Source organism: Hypanus sabinus, chromosome 9, assembly GCF_030144855.1.
Source record: "Hypanus sabinus isolate sHypSab1 chromosome 9, sHypSab1.hap1, whole genome shotgun sequence".
Lineage (NCBI taxonomy): Eukaryota > Metazoa > Chordata > Chondrichthyes > Myliobatiformes > Dasyatidae > Hypanus > Hypanus sabinus.
This window is the reverse complement of record NC_082714.1, coordinates 154,481,406-154,503,599: the sequence shown is the minus strand read 5'-3', so window position 1 is coordinate 154,503,599 and position 22,194 is coordinate 154,481,406. Positions and strand designations below refer to the sequence as shown.

Below are 22,194 nucleotides of genomic sequence, written 5' to 3'. Positions count from 1 at the left end.
ACCTGGAACTTCCACGGTACTGCAAGTGTCTTCCACAGTGAAGACTGGTGCAAAGTACTTATTCAGCCATTTCCTTGTCTTTCATCTCAGCCTTTCTGAAGTCCTGTTCTTTGATTGTAGTGACATTGAGTGCAAGATTGCTGCTGCGCCACCACTCAACTAGTTGGTATATCTTGCTCCTGTATGCCCCCTCATGGTAATCTGGAATTCTGCCAGTTGGAGCTTATAAGAGGAGGAAGGGTGGTCAGAGGAATATGAGGCAATGCCAGAGTTTAGTGGTTTAGCAGCTCTAGAGATAAGTCAATTCGGTAACGTTTAAGAGGCTTAAAAACATAAATCATCCAAAACTCTACACGCACACACACACTTATTTATTATATCATATACATATTTACAGTTTGTTTTCTTTTACACATTGCTTGTTTGAGTTGTATGTGTGTACTTTCTCACTGATTCAGTTGTATTTGTATCTACTGTGAGTGCAAATCTCGGTAGAATATGGTGACACATATACTTTGATAATAAATGTACTTGTATCTCATTGTTGTGAGGCTTCGTATGTAACTTGTTTTTTTCTCCCCCATTTCAGTTAGTGCACTTCAAAGTGATAATATCATCTATGTTCTGAGATACCTTTTGGAAGGTATCTCACTATTTTGGTCTCTTTTTGCGCTACCTATTAAAAAAAATTTTTCATCATAACTCATAGTAATTGCTGTACTGCCGCAAAGCAACAAATTTCACGACATGCTTTAGTGATAAAACTGATTCTGAAGCATCCTCTTCCAGAGAGATGGTTGATATTCAAAGTGTTGTTCGGGTGTATTCTGGAGTTATGGTATATAGCAAAAACTAATTTTAACAGCAGCCAGCCTTCAAACCTGAACAGGATGGTAGATTGAATTTAAAATGCAGCTCTGAACAATGGCCTTCCATTTCATCGCAGAAACCTGCGTATGCATGAATGTGGCCTAAGTTGGCCATAAATTGGTAATATACCAATTTAATGTGATTATTCAAGATAGACTACACTTAATCCAATCTGCTGTCCCATTTTATGCATTATTTCTTTTTCTGTTGTTTGCTTCAGATTTTGCCTTGTGGAAAATTTTCTTTTAATCCTCTTTTTGTCTTTTGTGAACTTGTCTGGATGATGTACCACACTCTAGAAAGTGGGGAGAAGGGGAGCCTACATAGTGCAGCAGTTAGTGTGACTGTATTAAAGCCCGAGGTGTTGGAGTTCTGAGCTCATCTCTGGTGCCATCTTTCAGGAGTTTCTATGTTCTCCCTGTGAATGCGTGTGTTTCCTTTGGGTGCTTTGATTTCCTCCCACTGTCCACAGACATACCGGTTAGAGGTTAATTGGTCATTGTAAACTGTCCTGTGATAAAGCTAGGGTCAAATAGGTGGATTGCTGGGTGGTTTGGTTTGTTGGGCCAGAAGGACCTTCTCCAAGCTGTTTCTCTAAATAAAATAAAGAAAAATGTATTCAGAATCTGAGTAGGATGCATATCAGGATGCATTTAAATTCTTTGATAAATGCTACATATCAACTCAAGTATTGAACGCATTCCCTTCTCACTCTTTAGAGTGTGGCATATTTTTCTATGTTAATTCTTCCCTGATGAGGTGACAAAAGACATCAAAAGCATTATCTGAAAAACTTCAGGTGTAAACAAGAGGAAAACAAGTAATGTTTAGCAACACACACAAAATGCTGGAGGAACTCAGCAGGCCAGGCTGGGAAAGAGTAAACAGTCGACATTTCAGGCTGAGACCCTTCAGCGGGACTGGAAAGAAAAAGAGAAGTCGGTAAGAAGGTTATGTTGGTTTGGATTTCCAGCATCTGCAGTTTTTCTCATTATGTATAAATTGTTAGTCAATTGATCTTGGATAAAATGCAGTCTATCTTGAATAATCACATTATATTGGTTCATTGCTGTGGACCCATATTCGCATAGTAGAAAATTCATAATTATACCTTAAAAGTCAATCATCTCTCTATTGAGAATGGAAATTATAATTGCATCTTTCATGGGCTTAAGAATCGTATATGCATAAGATTCTGAATTGGTGCACTATAAACATGAAATGTCTGTGGTTTGACCTTATCGTGTAATCATCTTGGCAGATCCAAAAAATGGAAGCACTTACCAGCTTGGAGTTCCATCCCAACATGATAGTACGTCTCAGCAAAGAATGAGAAAGTTGAAATCAAATGAAGCTTCAGCATCATTTGTCTCCTCCATTTCCATTCCAGGCCTCAGAAAGAATTCTTCCACCCACACTTCCGACGCTCTTACGCCAACCACCCCTCATCCATCTGAAAATCTGGCTCTTGAGGTTGGATCAATGGTGGAGGTTCGATTACCTAATAATGCTGTTGTCTTTGGAGTTATTAGGTGGATTGGTACACCAGAAGGGAACAGACATCAGTTTGCAGGAATTGAATTGGTACGTTTATGTAGGTGTTTCCTTTTGAACATGTGCTTGTATGTAGTTTACTAATTTGTAAGGATGTCAAAATGCTTGGTGACTCATGTTACCAAATAGCTTGCTTAATCTTCTGGCACATTCCTCATCTTAACGATCATTATGTGTCGTGTCGTATGACATGAGCGATCATGGTCTATCCATGACTGTGATTAGTATTGGCAGTTTTTTCCACAGAAGTGGTTTGCCATTGCTTTCTTCTGGGCAGTGTCTTTACAAGATGGGTGACCATGACCATTATCAATTCTCTTCAGAGATTGTCTGTTGTCAGTGGTCGCATAACCAGGACTTTTAATACGCATCAACTGCTCATATAACCATCCACCATCTGCTCCCATGGCTTCATGTGACCCTGATCCGGGGGGGGGGGGGGCGCGCTAAGCAGGTGCTACACCTTGCCCAAGGGTGACCTGCAGACATCTCCTTTGGTAGAGATGTATCTCCACCCCACAATGCATCTGGCACACTCATATTGAAGAAAAGAAAACTTGGATAAGCTTTTGCTTGAATACTTTGTACATATTAGAACCTATGGGGTATGTTTCAGTACCTTCTGAAAGGAGCTGTATGTTCTACTGGCAACCTTATAAGCTAGAAGCATAAATGCATGGTAGATGAAAGAAAAATAGTGAGAGATGTAAGAGGGAAGGGTTAGATTGACAGAGTAGGAAAAAGCTTGGCACAAACTGTCTCCAGGAACTGCCTGGAAGACGTGTGCCTTTGGGGAGTGGCCCATAGACGATCTAGTTCCCTGAAGGTTTTGCCAGCTGAAGTGTTATGGAAGGCTAAAACAGTGATACAGTAGGCAATGTGCGCTGCTGATGGAGGAAGACCTCAGTACTCGGTCTCCCATTCTCCCTCCAATACAAGGGGGCTTGGAGAGGCAATGCAGAAGGACGAGTTGCTGGTCTCTGCTCTCTTTGTTGGAGGAGCGGCCTCTCTCTCTCTCTCGATCAATAGAGAGAGCATGTCTGAGGTACCAAAGTGCTGGGTTGTGGACTGTAGTCATCGATGGACTCTAGATTAAGGTCTTTTTGGGGGGGGCTTTTGCAATTGCTTGCAGGTGGTGGAGGGTCAGTGCTTCTGGCATAAGTAGGTAGAGGGGGTAGGATTGCTGCTTCTACGGTGGGGCTTTGAGGTTCTGATGTTTCTATTATTCATTCCATGGGTCTAGTTTCATGGATGTCTGAAGAGTAAGAATTTCAGGTTGTATACTCTATGTTCTCTGATATTAAATTGAACAACATTGTGGGCTGAAGGGCCTGTACTATCCTATAATGTTCTATGTTTTCTATTGTCAACTCCAGTATCATGCTGTACTGTTGCTGTCAACTTCTGATCAATTTTTCTAAAAATAACTTCAGAAGCTGGCTTGTGACTTGTCACATGGTGGGATAGAACTTTTCAGTTCTAAGATAGTGTACCATTAGAAGCCACTTCATTGTTGGTTGAAGAAGCTGAGTCCATATTTGAGTGGGATTATTAACATAGTCATTGTCATTTTTCCTGTTCAAAATGTAAAAATTTAGATGAAATTAAATCGATTTAAGCATTACTTAAATTCTTCTCTGCAAGCATTGAGAAAAGTACACTATAGAAGTTTACCATAATGCATCAGGAAGCTGCTTTAAATTCCTGTCTTGAATTTGAAGTTTCCCTTTCCTTCTGCCTTATTTCCTGTTTTCTACGAAGAAAGAATGAGTGGGCCTTTATTTGAGGGAGCTAATGTCTAAATGTGCAATCATATTAATTTATAATAAATAGAATAGTCAATGTAACATAGAAATACACTGTAATCAGTGTGAGTTAATCTGTCGTATGGCCTGGTGGAAGAAGCTGTCTTGGAGCCTGTTTGTCCTGCCTTTTATGCTGCGGTACCATTTACTGAATGGTAGCAGCTGGAATAGATTGTGGTTGGGGTGACTCGGGCCCCCAATGATCCTTTGGGCCCTTTCTTCACACCTGTCTTTGTGTATATCCTGAATCAATGGAAGTTCACAACTATAGATATGCTGGGCTGTCTGCACCACTCTCTGCAGAATCCTGCGATTAAGGGAGGTACAGTTCCCATACCAGGCAGTGATGCAGCCAGTCAGGTTGCTCTCAATTGTGTCCCTGAAGAAAGTTTTTAGGATTTGGGGGCCCATATCAAACTTCAACCATCTGAGGTAAAAGGGGCACTGTACAGACTACGTAAGGTCCTCGGTGATGTGGATGCTGAGGAACTTGAAGCTGTTTACCCTCTCAACCCCAGATCCATTGATGTCAATAGGGGTTAGCCCGTCTGCATTCCTCCTGTAATCCACAACCAGCTCCTTTGTTTTTGCAACATTGAGGGAGAGTTTGTTTGCTTGACACCACTGTGTCAGAGAGATGACTTCTTCCCTGTAGGCCACCTCGTTAATGATTGAGATTAGGCCAATCAATGTAGTGTCGTCAGCAAATTTAATTAGCTGATTAGAGCTGTGGGCGGCAACACAGTCATGGAGTAAAGGAAGGGGACTTGGTATACACCCTGAGGGGCTCCTGTGTTGGAAGGTGGATGTCAAGCGGACAATTCCTCTTCTGGGAGAATCTCTAGATTGAGAGACATCTGATTGAGTGATCTAATGCTTTGCTGTTTCTGATGGAGTTCAGTGAGGTTTGAAGTGGAGTGTGTGGCCTGGAGACTGGGCGTGATCCCATGAATGACTACATTGCTCCCCTCCAGTTGAGCTGTTGAGCAAGGCTGAAGTCGATGAGGCCAAGAGTGGAGGACGGATGGGTGTTTGGTGCTGTCTGCCTGCATTGGACTAGTCTTCCTCTCATCTCACTGGCTGATGTTGGAGGAAAGTGCAGGACTCTTGGGATCCACATTGCTAGGATTGATCGGAGAGGCTGTGGACTCGTTTTGGAGGACTTTGAGGTTCTTGTTGCACGTATTCCTGGATCCTGGTGACTCTGCTGTTTTGAGTGATTTGATCGGGGTGATCAATACAGACTGGGGGGCTTTGGTTAAGAATAGCCATGTGGCCCGCTTTGGCTAGCGATACTGAACTAAACTGAATATTACTGGTTTGATGTTTGATATTCTGTGCATTGTTTGCTCACTCACCGTTTGCGCAATTTGCTTCTTATCACGCAAAAGATGCTTGATATTTTCTTGAATGGGTTTCATGGCATTTCTTTGTTTCATGGCTGACTGCAGGAGGATGAATCACTGAGTTCTATTCTGTATACATACGTTGGTAATAAATATACAGGTGGCCCCCGTTTTTTGAACGTTCATTTTACGACAACTCGCTGTTACGAAAGACCTACATTGGTACCTGTTTTTGCTAACCAAAGAGGATTTTTGCTTTTACGAAAAAAAGACGCCAGCTTTATACGTGTGTTTACTCGAGAAAGACTACCATGACTGTGAAGCCTTGTGCGGGCAGTTGTTTGCGCATGCATGTACATGTGTACGTGCACATGTGTGTACGTGCGGATTTTTTTTTCCTCTCCAAATCGATTTTGGCTCGCTGTCTTCCTGATTTTGATAAGTGAAACTACACCGTACATACAATATTTCTACTTTATATAGGCTTTGTATTTATATCATTCCTGCTATTATATATTCGAGTTATTTTAGGTTTTATGTGCTATTTGGTTTGATCTGAAAATTTTTCCCATATAAATTAATGGTAATTGCTTCTTCACTTTATGACATTTCAGATTACAAGCGATTCCACAGGAACGCTCTACTTTCGGATAGTGGGGGAAACCTGTACTTTGAATCTTTAATAATTTGTCTTCACCTATTTAAGACAGATAAGATGTTTGTCTCTTTGGGAGTAGTGACACTTCCTGAAGGGACAATAGCAGCAAAATAAATATTTTTAAGACAGAGGGCAATAGATTATTGACCAACGGGGGGGTGGAAGTGTAGACAGGAATGTGATATTAATATCTTTTTTAATTACTTGTAGGACTATGAGCTAGAAAATGGCAGTGATGGAACATTTGAGAAAAATCGATATTTTGAATGTGAGCAGAACAAGGCAATATTTATGCAACTTAGTCATTGTAAACCAGATGCACGCTTTCTCACAAGTGAACTGAAGGATGTACACAAAATGCCAGTGTTTACACCAGGTAAAATGCTGTTCTTTGTTTGCCTTGTTGGATGGGTTCTTTATTTATTTAGTAAATTAGTAATACAGTGAGAAATATCCCCAATGAGCCACACCACTCAGCAACGCACCTGTTTAATACTTAGCCTAATCACAGGGCAATTTACAATAATCAATTAACCTCCTAAATTCTCCTTTCGACTGTGGGAGGAAACTGGAGCACCTGGAGGAAACCCATGCGGTTCATGGGGAGAACGTACAAAGTCCTCGCAGGCGGCATTGGAATTGAACACAACAATGCCCTGATCAGTAGCATTGCTCTAACAGCTATCCCATGGTGGGTGATTTTGAAGGTCGTTTATGACTAGAGTAGTGTGTGTATGTATACAGAGATGTTCTGCACACCACTTGTTGTAACAGGTGGCTGTTTGAGTTCCTATCAGCTGGAGCCAGTCTGGCTACTGTCCTCTGACCTCTTCTCATTAACAAGCCGTTTTTGCCCACAGAACATCACAGGATGCTTCTTATTTCTCGTACCATTCTCTGTAAACTAGAGACTTGTGCATGGAAATCCCATCGATCAGTAATTTCTGAGATACTCAAACCAACCCATCTGTCACCAACAATCATTCCATAGTCAAATTCACTTGGATCACTTTTCTTCCCAATTCTGACATTTGGTCTGAACAGCTGAATCTCGTGACCATGTTTGCTTGCTTTTATGCATTGAGTTGCTGCCACATGATTGGCTGATTAGATATTGGCATAGTCCGTTTTCATTAGAAGTTCGTGATCGGATAATGTATTTTTTGTGTTGTGGCCTATTAAATTGGTTCCTACTATCTTTTTAATGCTCCCCCCCCCCCTCAGTGTTGTGTGATGTTTAGATGTTCAACGGTGGACCAGTATGCAATCTTCTAGATTACTAACTTAATTAAAATGTGCATATGTCTGTGCTTAAAATATTATTTTATTCTGTTTAAATTGCAAGCAAAACTAATTCAAGATGATCTCACCATTGAAGAGGATGTTCCCCCAATACATGAGGATCAAGTCCTGTATTTGATGGAAGGGAGAAGGAAAGGGATCCAGGGGCATTACAATTCTTGTTATCTGGACTCTACAATTTTCAGGTTTGGCTCCTGTTTCTGGATTGAATCTGTTGCTGTGAAACTTTTCGCGCATAGAACATGGTAAAGCACAGGAACAGGCCCTTCAGCCCATAATTTTCTGCTGAACCAGTTAAATTGATAATTAAATGGCAACTCAGCCTGCAGAATGTCCTTATCCTTTCAGTTCTCTTGAATTCATGTGCCCATCTAAACATGTCTTAAAAGTCTCTAATGTGTCTGCCTCTACCATCATCCCAGGCTATACATTCCAGGCATCTGCCACTTTGATATTTGGTACGTGCTCTTGCCTCGTTTGCCTCTGATATCCCCTTTGAACTTACCCGCACTCACATGAACTGCACGCCCTGTGGTATTAGATATTTCAACCCTGGGAAAAAGATGCATTCTGTCTACTCTGTGGCTCTCATCTTATAAACCTCTATCGGAGCTCCCCTCAGTCTCTGTTGCTCTACAGGAAGCAACCCAATTTTGTTCAACTTCTTATTACAGCACATGCTCTCTAATCCATGCAGCATCTTGGTAAATCTCTTCTGCACTGTCTCCGAAGCCTTGACATCTTTCCTATAATGGAGTGATCAAAAGTGTATGCAAAACTCCAGAAGAGGCCTGGCTAGACTTCTGTTCTTGTGAAAGCATTGATGATGTAACAGACCCATTTTCTTTCCTTGAATCAGACAGCCACACTTTAACCGTAGACCATACTTTGGGCAGATCATTCAGTGTTTGTGAATGTCAGTCAATGACATTCGATGGGCTTGTGACTGCGTGCATTAGAATCTTTGATAGGCATGAATCTGAGGGCAGGCCCTTGCTTTTCATCAAAGATTTTCGGTGCATGTAGATTTGTATGTGTGTGTGCTGAGACAATCCCTGTGCTGTGTTGGGTCTTGTTGATATGCAGTGGAAGTATTCAGTGGGGAAGGTGAAGGGGCGGGCAGATGAACATCCAAACTGGGCTAACAGAATATCTGTTCTGTTCCATTTGCCAAAAAAACTGCAGCAATTAATATATCGAACTCCAGAGACCTGGTTTTGATCCTGACCTTGGGTGCTCTTTGTGAAGAGTTTGCATGTTCTCCCTGTATTTGTGGGGCTTTTCTCTTGGTGTTCCAGTTTCAAACAACACCCCAAACCTGTGCTGATTGGTTTAATAATTGCTGTGTAAATCATTAAAAATCACCTTTATTTGTCAGATGTGTGTTGAAACAGTGAAATGCATCGTTTGCATCAGCAACCAGCTGGAAAGTGTTGCCACACTTCTGGTGCCAACATAGTATGCCCACAGCTTACTAACCCTAAACTCTACATCTTTGAGATACGGGAGAAAGAAGAGTACCCAGAGGAATTTCACATTGTACAAGGGGGAGCTCCTTGCAGACAGTGGGAGAAAGTGAACTCTGATCACTAACGTTGGAAAACGTTATGCAAAATTCTGCATCATTGTGCCACCTAATTACTCCTGGTAATTATCCATTGAAAAGTTTAAGGGGAACATGAGGAGAAACCTCTTCACTCAGTATCGTGAGAGTGTGGAATGTGCTGCCATGCAGACCCAATTGCAGTGTTTAAGCCAGGTTTGGATAGGTACATGGATGGTAGGGGTATGGACAGCTATGGTCCTGGAGCAGGTCGATTAGGCAGTTTAAATGGCTTCAGCATGGATTAGATGGGCTGAAGGGCCTGTTTCTGTGCTGTACTCTATGAATATCAGTGGCAAAAAGGATCAAGGCAAGGCAAGTTTATTTGTGTAGCACTTTCCAAACATGAGGCAATTTCAAAGAGCTTTACATAAAAGAAGATGTAGAAATCAAGCATTAAATTTTAAACAATATGAAGATAATAAAACCACATGCAAAAATAAAGAAATAAAAGTTAAGAGTGCAGAAGATTCTAATTAAAAGCTACAGAGAAAAGAAAAGTTTTAAGCTTCAATTTTAAGGAGCTTAAAATTGGGGCAAACTTCAGATCCTCTCGAAGGTTATTCCAATTATGTGGAGTTTAGTAACTAAAAGCTGCTTCACCATGTTTAGTTTTGACCCTGGGGACAGTAAGCAGACCCAAGCCAGACAACTTGAGAGTTCGGGAAGGTTCATAATACAGCAAGTTTTTGGAGATGTATTTTGGCCCTAGATCAATCAGTGTTTTATAAACCAGTAGTAGTATTTACAAGTCAGTCCTCCAGACAGTAGGTCAATGTAGTGATCTGAGAACTGGAGTGATGTGTTGTATTTTCTTCGTCTAGTGAGGACTCTAGCAGCAGCATTCTGAATGACTTGTAGCTATCTGAGGGATTTTTACAGAGACCTGTGAAAACGCCATTGCAGTAGTCAAGCCTACCAAAAATAAATCTATGGATGAGTTTTTCTGGATCTTTCAGACATTAGTCCTTTGATCAAAAGAGACTTGATGGACATATAAAGAGAATAAATTGTAATGTTACAGGGCAGTTGGGTGGGGTGCAGGGTAAATTGATTTATTATTGCTACATGTATCAAGGTTCAGTGAGAAACTTTGTGCATGCCATCCATACAGATAATTTCATCATGTCAGTACATTGAGGTAGTATGAAGGAAAAAACAGCAAGAAAATACAGAATAAAATGTTACAGGTTCAGAGAAAGTGCAGTGCAGGCAGACATGACATGCAAGGCCATAATAATGTACTGTAGATTGTGAAGTCAAGATTTCATCTTGTACTGGGGACCATTCAATAGTTTGATAACAGTGGGGTAGAAATTGTCTTTCATCCTGGTGGTATCAGTGTTCAGACTTTTTCATCTTCCACCTGATAGGAGTGGGGAGAAGAGAGAATGTCTAGACTGGATGGGATCTGGACCAAGGCAGTGAAAAGTGTAGACAGTCCATGGAGGGGAGGCTGTGTACAAAACTCTGTGAAGTTTTTGAGGGAAGTGGGGGTATTGATTGAACTGGATTGATTGGTTTGCTCTGCTGGGAATAGCATGGACCTAATAATCCAAATCATGGTCTCCTGTATCTTAAGTACATTTAAGGTGGCACAGTAGCGTAGCGATTTGCGCTAGCTGTTACTGCTTGGGTTGTCGACATTTGAAGTTCAGTCCTGGCATCTTCTGTAAGGTATCTGTATGCTTTCCCCTGGAAGGCTTGGGTTTTCTCCGGGTGCTGTGGTTTCCTCCCACAGACCAAAGATGTATCGGTTGCAATTGGTCATTGTAAATTTTTCTGTGATTAGTTTAAGGTTAAATTGCAATTGTTGGGTGTTGTTGGGCAGTACAGCTTAAAGGGTAGGAAGGGCCTATTCTACGCTGTATCTCTAAATAAAGCAAATAAAAATAATTTTTTAAAAATTTTAATGTGTTACATTGGGGACCCATTTCACAGCTGACAGATAGCTGAAAATTTGGGGCTATTTATCATTAGATGAACAAATTCACACACTGACTACCAAGATAGCTTTTTTGGAAGAATGAACTGTATTCTGGAATTATGAATCTCTATCTTTAACCCTTATGTGGGTGTTCCCTTAGAATCTGGATATTGCTTAACAATCTCTGTGTAAGGTCCCCCTCTCTGTATGTGAGCAAGATGATTCATAAATTATGAGTGGGCTGGAGACTTTGAAACAATTTCAAGGCTTTTTGTCTTCTCTCCCCTCCCCCCACCCCCGAGGGTTCATTATTTCATTCCTAGAAATGAATTTCACCATTTCTTGCTGTAGCCGTTTCTTGCTCATCTGGTCCTTTAATATCACCACCCTGAAAAAGAAAGCACAGCAGCACCTCCACATCCTAAGAAGACTGAGACAAGCAAGGTTCCCTTTTCCCCGTCCCTTCCCCAATCCCCAACCCTGCCTTCTCAACTGGGAGCATCCTGACTAGTTGCATTTCCATCTAGTATGGGAGCAGCTGAGCATCGGACTGGAAGTCTCAAAAAGGATTGTGAAAACAGCTAAGAGGATCACGGGGGTCTCCCTACCGTCCAGTGAGGACATTTATCAGGAGCGCTGTGTACACAGGACCCTTAGCATCATTAAGGATCCCATCCATCCAACATCCTCTTTGACTTTCCACCTTCAGGCAGGAGACTCCGATGCATAAAAACAAGAACGGTCAGGATGGGACACAGTTTCTTCCCTTAGGCCATTAGGCTTCTGAACTCCCTGCCGTATCATACTCAGTGTAACTGGTTAATCTGTTCTATACCTTACAGTATTTAATTTATACACTTTAGTTTGTTATTTAGGTGTAATTCATGGTAGATTTAATCCTTTCATAAATTGTGTTGTGTGCTTTACACGCTCATTTCTATATATATTATATGGTTAGTTGAATGACAATGAACTTGATGTTTCATGTGACTGAAGTGTAGATTGAGTAAATTGAAGTTAACTCAGGAAATGTGAAGAGAATGTTTCCCTCTCAAATTGTGATGTATCTAGAGGTGATTAATGGTGAAGCTGAATGCCATCCATAACCAATGTTTCGTGTCCAGTCCTGATGACAATTACTTCCATATACAGTATATAAGAACATATTCTATTGAATTGTGTCTCATTATTGTTTCAGTTTGTTCTCATTCACTTCAGTGTTGGACAGTATACTTCACAGGCCTGGGGGACACGATGAGAAGATTCAACAAATACTAAGGGAAGACATAGTGAACCCATTACGAAAGTAAGTGATAATTATAGTTGCAATCGTGCATCTGGGACAATTTAAAGCTTTTTTACTTTATTTAAGGTTCTCACTTTGAGGACTCTTTATCTTGTTATTTCGTGTTCCTATTACTTATTGCTATTTATTTGCATTTGCAGATTGTCGTCTTCTGGTTGATCTTTCATTGATTCTGTTCTAGTTACTTTTCTATAGATCCTTGAGCATTTTGAGCGTGTTACTTGGGATCAAGCCTGCCTCAAACATTTTCATAGTAAGCATCACTGAATAGAGATTTAGAACAAGAACCATGGTTAATATTCTAGCTGCCCAGAAATTGTAAAATTAAAATTAAAATGCAATAGCCTTGATGAGCAAACTCAGAAAATGCCAATTCATTCTTGAACAACACCCCCACTACATGGCTTCTCATTATCGAGGTAACACCGAAGAGTATTCGCCCTCAAAAAGTTCAAAGTAAATTTTATCAGAGTACGTATGTCACCATTCATGAGTACATACATTCATTTTTCTGTGAGCATATACTGCAAATCTATAGAAAAGTAACTAGAACAGAATCCCAGTCCTTTTTGCTTTGTGGTATGCCCTCTCTTTTACTTGTACATTAACTTTGACTTCCTTTGTCAACCATGGTTGTACTAATTTGCTATTTGAGTATTTCTTTGTTTTTGGAATATATCTATCTTCCTTATTTTTTCCAGAAACTCACGCCATTGCTGCTTTGCTGTCATCCCTGCCAGCATCTCCCTCCAATTTACTTCCACTAAAATTTTGCTATGTCAGACTTTACTTTGTCCCTATCAGATTTTAAGTTGAACTCAATCATATCATGATCACAGCCTCCTAAGGGTTCCTTTACTTTAAGCTCCCTAATCATTCCTGTTTCATTACATAACATGCAATCCAGTATAGCAGATCTCCCAGTAGGCTATCAACAGGCTGCTCTAAAAAGCCATCTCGTAGGCATTCAACAAATTTACTTTCTTTAGATCAATTATCTACCTGATTTTCCCAAACTACCTATATGCTAAAATCTCCCATGACTATCATAACTTTGTCCTTTTGACACGCCTTTTCTATGTCTTGTTGTAATCTGTGGTCCATATCCCAGCTATTGTTAGGAGGCCTGTATATAACTGCCATCAGGGTCCTTTTACCCTTGCAGTTTCTTAACCCACAAGTATTCAACATCTTCTGATCAATCCTATGTCACATCTTTCTAATGATTTGATGCCATTCTTTACCAGTAGAGCCACACCACCCCCTCTGCCTACTTTCGTACCCCTCTGATACAACGTGTAACCTTGGACATTCCGCTCCCAACTGCAACCATCCTTCAGCCACGATTCACTGATGGCCACATCATACCCAGCAATCTGTTAGAAGTGCAACATCATCATCAACCTTATTTTTTATACACCGTTCATTGAGGTATAATATTTTGAGTACTGTATTTGCTACCCTTATTGATTCTGCATCCCTAATGCACTGATATTCACCCTGCTGGTTGCACTTTTGTCCTATTATCTGCCTGCCCTTCCTGACAGACTGACTGCACGGTATCTCTGCTTTTTTTTTAAACATCCACCCTATCCTGAGTTCCTTCACTCCGTTCCCATCCCTTGCCAAATTAGCTTAAACCCTCTCCAACAGGTGTAACAAAACTGCCTGCAAGAATATTGGTCCCCCTTGGGTTCAAGTGTAATCAGTCCCTTTTGTATAGGTCATGCCTCCCCCAAAAAAGATCCCAAAGATCCAAGAACCTGAAACCCTGCCCCTTGCACCAGAGAACACCTGGAGAACATCTATGCTGCAACACACATGGATCAGTGACTGAAAGGAGTCGCACCTTTCTCCTTTGAACAGCAGCCTCATTAGAGGCGGGGGCCGCATGGTAGTGTAGCGGTTGATGTAACGCTATTACAGCACCCGCAACCTGGCTTCAATTCCTGCCATTATGCATAAGGAGTTTGTATGTTCTTTTTGTGATGGTGTGGGTTTCCTCTGGGTGCTCTGGTGCCCTCCCACATACCAAAGACATACCAGTTAGTAGACCAATTGGTCACATGGGTTAAGCGAGCAGCATGGACCCTTTGGGCTGGAAGGTTGTATCTTTAAATTAAAAAATAAATAAGATAAACAAAAACAAGACTAACTGAAAGAAAATACGAATTCTCAATGATAGTATCAATTCACTGTTGTTGACCTAAAGCAACAAAAAAAAAAGCCACTTAATCGTCGTCATCTACTCGAGTACCTTTTGATTCTGGTGGAGAAGTGTACTCAGTTTCTGAGAATTGACCCTGTAAAATCAGAACATGACTCAAAAGTAAGATACGAGTTGAATCCTTCTAATGCAAAATGGGAAAAAGCATGGAATTTATTTGTATAGAATGTATAAACAAAACCACATAATACTCCTTGAAATTCATTTTGAAATGTGACTCTTTGCTGCTGGAAGTTTGTCTGAATTTTTGATAAAGAACACTGGGCAACAATTTTTTTTTCTGAAGTGCTGCTTCAGAAATTTCTAAACTTTTTGAATCTGGACACAAATATAATTTCAGACTACTTGTATCATGTAGGAATTTGAAGCAACAAACTCTGTTGAATATAATGTGCTTAATTTTATAATGGTGCTGACATTTTGCAATGTCAACTGTTAACTGTTTTCAACTGTTAAGTGTTTTGATCATATTTATTTGTAACCTGTCTGTAGCTTCTTGCTTAAATGTCCAGCAATAATCAGCCAGCAATGATGGATTTCAGTTGCTCTGATACAGTTTCTCAATGCCTGGGTGAAACTTTTCACCGTGCTCATTACTGACAGTGCCAAGATTTGCAGGGAAGAAGTCAAAATGGGAATACAGAAAATGAATCTTTAGTGATATGTTACACTTCATGGTTTAGTATGCTTGAAGCTTGTCGTCGATCAGCTGGATGTAGTTTGGTGCTCTGTAGTGTCCAGAAAAATTTTAGCAACATCCTTGAATGCTTTCCATTTGATTTCTCCATTCCCACCACAAGGTCTTTGAATTGCCTGTCATTGATGACCTGTTTGATTTGTAAACTAACAAAGATGCCTTCCGTAATCTTGGCATCAGTTATTCTGAGGAACATCTGTCTTAAATATCAAATTCCTTCATGGAAATTTTGTGCCTGGTGACATTCTTGCAGTCTTGAAGCCAGTAATTCTGCTTTCACCTTTCACAAACTCAAGCCATTTAACTGAGATTGAGTTATCAGATTAGGCTTGCTGGACATAAAGGGTTCAATATCTGTATCAGTGTCGTTTTCTATTTCTGGCTGGTTCATCAGGGCATCTTCATCTGCCTCCACGAGACTCCATCTCTAGTGGCTTTAATACTGGAAGGCTATCGTCATGTAGCACTGGTCTCATAGCTGAAGGGAGATTGCGGTATTCAGTGTCAATGGATTTCTTATTTTTAGCAGAGAATCCGTATACATTGGTCAGAATGAAGTAGCAGTCTGTCACATGATCCTGTGCTCTTGCTATATCGTCGGGACAGTGAACGACATTGATTTCAGAGTACCTCTGGGCTCAGCTCTAAGATCAACAGTGCATGTTGCGCAACAAATGTGAGGAGCCCAGACTTTGTCTCTGTCGCTGATGCACATACGCTTTCTTAATGAACTCCTCTGACTTTGAGATTTAACCGTATACTTGCCACAAATATAATAGAACATATTGTGGTTACAACATTGGTGAGACATTTTGCTAACAAAAATACCCTTGAAGATACAATTACTTTATATAATAAGTGCACATAATATGCTGTTTACGTCGAACCTGTGCATCAACGTGATTGCAACATGTAAACATAGAACGGTGTGTGTGTGATGCTTTTATAGCCTTTCTAAAACCTGTCCTGGCATACAGTACTCACCCTCCCTATGCATGGACAACATAAAAAAAAATTTCAGCTTACTTTGTGGGCAACATTTTATTTGCTTTGAATTATGAATAGAAATAAATATAGATGATTTTTTAAAAATGGTGCGTAATAGGGAAATTTCATGGTAATTTTCATGATTAGCAGCCCAAGATCCATAAGGTATACCCAAAAGTAATCAGGAAGCAAAATCTTTGTTGTCCAGTGTGATTTGGAAGATGTGTAGTTCAGGTGGTTGATGGTTGAGTTGAATTGTTCTTCAATCTTGACATTTTACTTGCAAATGTTTCATCACCATGCAAGTAGACACTGCACTAAAGATGTCTTCTTGCATGGTGATGCAATGTTTGCAAGTAAATTACCAAGATCAGAGAACAGCTCAACCCAACTACGACTTGTTATAAGCTAACAAATGATTTTTGTCTTGCTGAGATATTACTTACTTACTGAAGCCCATCAGCCCTACTGGGGCGTTGCCATCGACTGCAGCTCACCAGAATCTTCTGTCCTGGACTCGTCCTTTCAGTTTTTTTCTCCAGTAACCCATCTTCCTCTTAGAGATGAGGTCTTTTGAGCTTATTTTGGCATTTCTATTGGTGTGTTTTAAAGGGATGGGGTTGCTGGCCCCACACCTGACTCTCTTCCTTTTGCAGCTGAATTTGGGACATCCACAGAGAGATGTGAGTGCAGGTAAAAGCTTCATACAGAAATATTTGGAAATAATACACTTTTGTAACCTTCTCTGTAATTTAGGATCTGGATTATTAAATAAATATTCAGCTTACCAAAGGTTAACCAACAAATACTTTGATCCTAGGACTGGGTTTGTGAATGCGAAGAAGGTGATGAAGTTGAGGAAGTTATTAGGAAGTGACACGTTTATGTCGGCAGAAAAGGGTAACTATTTTATCTTGGTTAAATAATTATTTTTCTAGTGCCTCTTTCCCCTTCCTTTCCAGTCTTGTTGGAGAGTCTCGGCCCAAAACTGAGAGGTTGAGAGGGATAATAAATCAGCCATGATGAAATGGTGGAGCAGACTCGATAAGCCAGCGGCCTAGTTCTGCTCCTACGGTTTGTATTTTATGAAACACTGACTGTTCATTCCTCTCCATAGATGCTCCCTTACATGCTTTCCTCCAGCATTTTGTGTGTTTCTCTTAATGCTGATTTTGCAGTGAGTTCTCCTTGATCTGTTGTCAATCAGGAATGGTAACAAACCAGGTCCATATCAACTTTAAAGTCTTCTATTAGCTTCTTAGAGGATTATCATTTGTGGAGGGGCTTGCGAGTTCCTGAGATCCTGAAAGTGATGACATCTGGACTTTAATTCCTGGTGCAAGGTCGAGGGGGAGGCTCCAGATCCAATCAAGACTTCATCAGTGGAGTTGGCAGAAGATGATGATGCATCACAGTGACAGTGAAGGTGGAAGGCTGCAGCGGTGAAGGATCCTCAGTCTTGCATTCCATGCCACTGGACTTCTCCCCCTGATTTGTCAAGTACTGCGTGGTGGCTGCTTGTGCATTAGCCTCTCCATGTTAAACAAAGTCACGCACAGGCATTCTCAGTTAAGGTAATCCCCCTAGCATCCTGGATTATGTCCCATTGTATTCCTGGATCGGCCTCTACAGCCGCCTGAAGTCCCACCAATAGACCATCGTTTGAATTGAGTGATTGTATTATGAATAGTTATCACTGAATGCCTCCTTGTCTCTGATTATACATCCCTGTTCTAGGTTCTGTTGGTTGGGACCCTGTGTTTTTGGGCTGTCGAAAGTATTGAAAATCCTGTGGATGTCATGGCTGTTAGCCAATTGCTGAGCCACTAGCATCCTCTCCAACCAACTTAAGCAATTAATTTAATTTACTCAAACAGTTTATATAATTTATTTGCCTTGGGATGCAAAACATGAAAAATTGTGCATTGATTTTGTGAGTGCTGTTATTGAGCTGACTTCACACATGGAGTTGTTTCATAATTGATATATTTCAATGGCTTATTCGAAAGTTGGTAAACTCCCGGGATTTTTAAAATTGCCTGTTGCTTGCAGCATCTGGGAGATAGTTTGCTGTAAAAAAAAAATATGCCTTGAATGTGGATCACACCTTGGTCGAGTGGCTGAATCAGCGTTGTTGTGTTAGCCAGCAGGAAACGCACTGTTACGTTAGAATGAATGCTGTCCAAATGTTTAAGATGGGCTGGCGCATTGTCAAGCAACAAAAGAACTTTAAAGGCAAGATTCTGTTCCCAGCAGTAGCGTCCCAGAGCTGTGTTACCTTCACCTGATGCCGTGCTGTTTATAACTTCCAACTGTTTTTCAAGTGTTAAAGCAGTTCTCTGCCGCTTGGCTGATGGCCCAGGATATGACATCGGACGTGTAGGAGGCACAGTTAAATATTTCAAGCACAAAATCGCTGCATCGTAGGTAAAACCAACAGAAGTTTAAGAGGGCAAGATCACACATCCACACCTTGCCAAAACCAATGCGGGACTGACGGGAGTGAGATTGTGAGGCGCGCGCGCACGTGATTTGTATTGGTGGGAAAGTGGTGCTTCTCGTCCCAACAGTGAGACTCTGAGGCGTGCACACCTGACTTGTATTGGTGGGAAAGCGGCGCTCCTCGCATAGCTGTGAGTTTTGGATGCAGATAAGGAGACGTTGGTAGAAATAGGTTCCTCACCTCACTGTGAATCCACATTGACTGAAATTGCATATAACGAGGATAGGATGTATAGCATTCATCGTGGTTAACTCCACCATGGATGATCTCAAGCCTAGGTGCAAAAGGAGGAGTGTTGGTCATAGGGCTAGCAGCCCAATCCTGTAAAGGAAGGATTTTTACTTTACGTGGGCTACATCATCTTTTTGAGTGTGGAACGAGCTGCTAGCGCAAGCGGTGGATGCGATTTTGATTTCAGTGTTCAAGAGATGTTTGGATAGGTACATGAATGGGAGAGGTATGGAGGCCTATGGTCTGGGTGCAGGTCGATGGGACTCACAGACGGTTTAAATGGTATGACATGGGCTGGATGGGCCAAAAGGTCTTTCTTGTGGTTTTCCCAAGACTCTATCTTGAGAGGCCTTGGACAGAGGATGCTAGTAAGCTGCTGTTGGCGGCCTATGTCTCAGTGATGGGCTTAAGTAAAAGAATTCATCGTTGACAAAATTGAGCTTCTTAAAATTTTAACCTCTAACCCTGTGGTATTGTGGCACAGTCTGAGTCCACTATTTGAACACTTACTTGGTTGTTGACATATCTGTACATCTAAGTTCACATAACCAGGTTTTATGTTGTGCATATACTACTTTCATGGTGTGCAACCATGAAATTTAAATTTTCTGTTTTATCTAGACCTAGGAGCAGAATTAGGCCATTCAGCTCGGAAAGTCTGCTCTGCCATTTTATCATGGCTGATTTATTATCCTTCTCAACCCCATTCTCTTGACTTCTCCCCATAACCTTTTATGCCCTTATTAATCAAGAACCTATCAACCTCTGCTTTAAATATACCCAATGACTTGACTGCCTTACTGTCTGTGGTAATGAATTCCACCCTCTGGCTAAAAGAAATTCCTCTTCATCTCTGTTCTAAAGGGACCTGTTACAATTTAAATAACTTGGTGTTAAATATTTTATTAAATCCAAATGCTTAACCAAACAGAGTTGTCAGAACTATAGCATTCCAAAATCGACCTAATAAATTATATCTTTTTAGTTTTTTTTCCTTTTTATTTCTCACCTTTGTACATTCTTAGGGGGTATCTTTTCTTTCTAGATTGTGTCCAATTTTAATTGTGATGGGGTAAATTTTAAAAATTGCTGGTCATTTGCAGTGTGCAGGCATTGACCAGAACAATGTATTAGCAGATTCTTGAATGGTGCCCCCATAAGTAACAAACATATTTCTATTTTTTCTTGAATGTTACTGCATTTATAACTGTGGTTTATTTAACATCAGTTTTATTGTGTTTTGATAGAGATTTACCTGCACTTTAAGTACAAAACCCGAAGCATTATTTTACTTCTATTATGTGCCGATCCTTGTAAGTCAGAACACTGGCTGATTTACCATGAGCAGAGAAGGTGTCTGCGTGTGGCGGTCCCTCACTCGCTACTCCCGAGGGAAGGTCCTTGCACTTATGTGAGATCTCTCTCTCTCTCTCCCTCTCCCTCTCCCTCTCCCTCTCCCTCTCCCTCTCCCTCTCCCTCTCCCTCTCCCTCTCCCTCTCCCTCTCTCCCTCTCCCTCTCCCCCTCTCCCTCTCCCCCTCCCCCTCCCCCTCTCCCCTCCCCCCCTCTCTCTCTCTCTCTCTCTCCCCCCCCCCCCCCCCCCCCCCCCCGATGCTGCTGGAGCAAGGTTTAATCAACACAGATTCTAGATTTGGACCCTAATTCAGATTTATGATGTGTTCTAATTTCTGGTTTCCAGTTCTGGACGCTCTTCATTGCTGCTACTTCTCAGTGATTTAAAAAAAAAATTTTTTAATCAGGCAGCTGCAGGTAATGAGTGCTGAAATACACCTTTTGATTTTGTTTTGTATTCTGTGTTTTTACTTTTTTTGTTGCAGTTTTCACATTGTTTTTGTGCCAGGAGGAGAGGGGGATTTGATGTTTGATGTTTTTCTTTGAACGTAGAACATTACAGCACAGAAACAGGCCTTTTGGCCCTTCTTGGCTGTGCCGAACCATTTTTCTGCCTAGTCCCACTGACCTGCACCTGGGCCATATCCTTCCATACACCTCTCATCCATGTACCTGGTTAGATGTTAAAAGTGAGCCCACATTTACCACTTCATCTGGCAGTTCATTCCACACTCCCACCACTCTCTGTGTGAAGAAACACCCCCTAATGTTCCCTTTAAACTTTTCCCCCTTCACCCTTAACCCATGTCCTCTGGTTTTTTTTTCTCCCCTAGCCTCAGTGGAAAAAGCCTGCTTGCATTCACTCAATCTATACCCATCATAATTTTATATACCTCTACAAATCTCCCCTTATTCTTCTACGCTCCAGGGAATAAAGTCCTAACCTATTCAACCTTTTTCTGTAACTCAGTTTCTCAAATCCAGGCAACATCCTTGTAAACTTTCTCTGCACTCTTTCAACCTTATTAATATCCTTCCTGTAATTTGGTGACCAAAACTGCACACAATACTCCAAATTCGGCCTCACCAATGCCTTATACAACCTCACCATAACATTCCAACTCTTATACTCAATACTTCAATTTATAAAGGCCAATGCACCAAAAGCTCTCTTTACAATCCTATCTACCTGTGATGTCACTTTTAGGGAATTTTGTATCTGTATTCCCAGATCCCTCTGTTCTACTGCACTCTTCAGTGCCCTACCATTTACCTTATATGTTCTACCTTGGTTTGTCCTTCCAAAGTCCAATACCTCACACTTGTCCGTATTAAACTCCATCTGCCATTTTTCAGCCCATTTTTCCAGCTGGTCCAAATCACTTTGCAAGCTTTGAAAACCTTCTTCACTGTCCACTACACCTCCAATCTTTGTATCATCAGCAAATTTGCTGATCTAATTTACCACATTATCATCCAGATCATTGATATAGATGACAAATAACAATGGACCCAGCACTGATCCCTGGGGCACACCACTAGTCACAGGCCTCCACTCAGAGAAGCAATCCTCCACTACCACTCTCTGACTTCTCCCATTAAGCCAATGTCTAATCCAATTTACTACCTCACCATGTACACCTAGCGATTGAATCTTCCTAACCTCCCATATGGGACCTTGTCAAAGGCCTTACTGAAGTCCATGTAGACAACATCCACTGCCTTCCCTTCATCCACTTTCCTGGTAACTTCCTCGAAAAACTCTAATAGATTTGTTAAACATGACCTACCACGCACAAAGCCGTGTTGACTCTCCCTAGTAAGTCC

At 41.1% G+C, this 22,194-nt stretch overlaps 2 protein-coding genes across 6 annotated transcripts in view; both read left to right on the top strand.

The window, feature by feature from the left end:
- Positions 1-22,194, top strand: part of LOC132399922 (uncharacterized) — a 259,665-nt gene that overhangs the window by 126,899 nt on the left and 110,572 nt on the right. The gene's annotated exons all lie outside the window — the stretch shown is intronic.
- cyldb (cylindromatosis (turban tumor syndrome), b) overlaps positions 1-22,194 on the top strand; it is an 80,415-nt gene that overhangs the window by 37,580 nt on the left and 20,641 nt on the right. For 2 of the 5 annotated variants that reach the window (XM_059980838.1, XM_059980839.1), the window contains exons 4-8: positions 2,132-2,454; positions 6,444-6,609; positions 7,579-7,720; positions 12,264-12,371; positions 17,103-17,182. In XM_059980838.1, coding sequence (XP_059836821.1) covers positions 2,132-2,454; positions 6,444-6,609; positions 7,579-7,720; positions 12,264-12,371; positions 17,103-17,182 — 819 coding nt within the window. The remainder of the gene's footprint in view (positions 1-2,131; positions 2,455-6,443; positions 6,610-7,578; positions 7,721-12,263; positions 12,372-17,102; positions 17,183-22,194) is intronic. The other 3 variants (XM_059980840.1, XM_059980841.1, XM_059980842.1) reach the window with 3 other exon arrangements.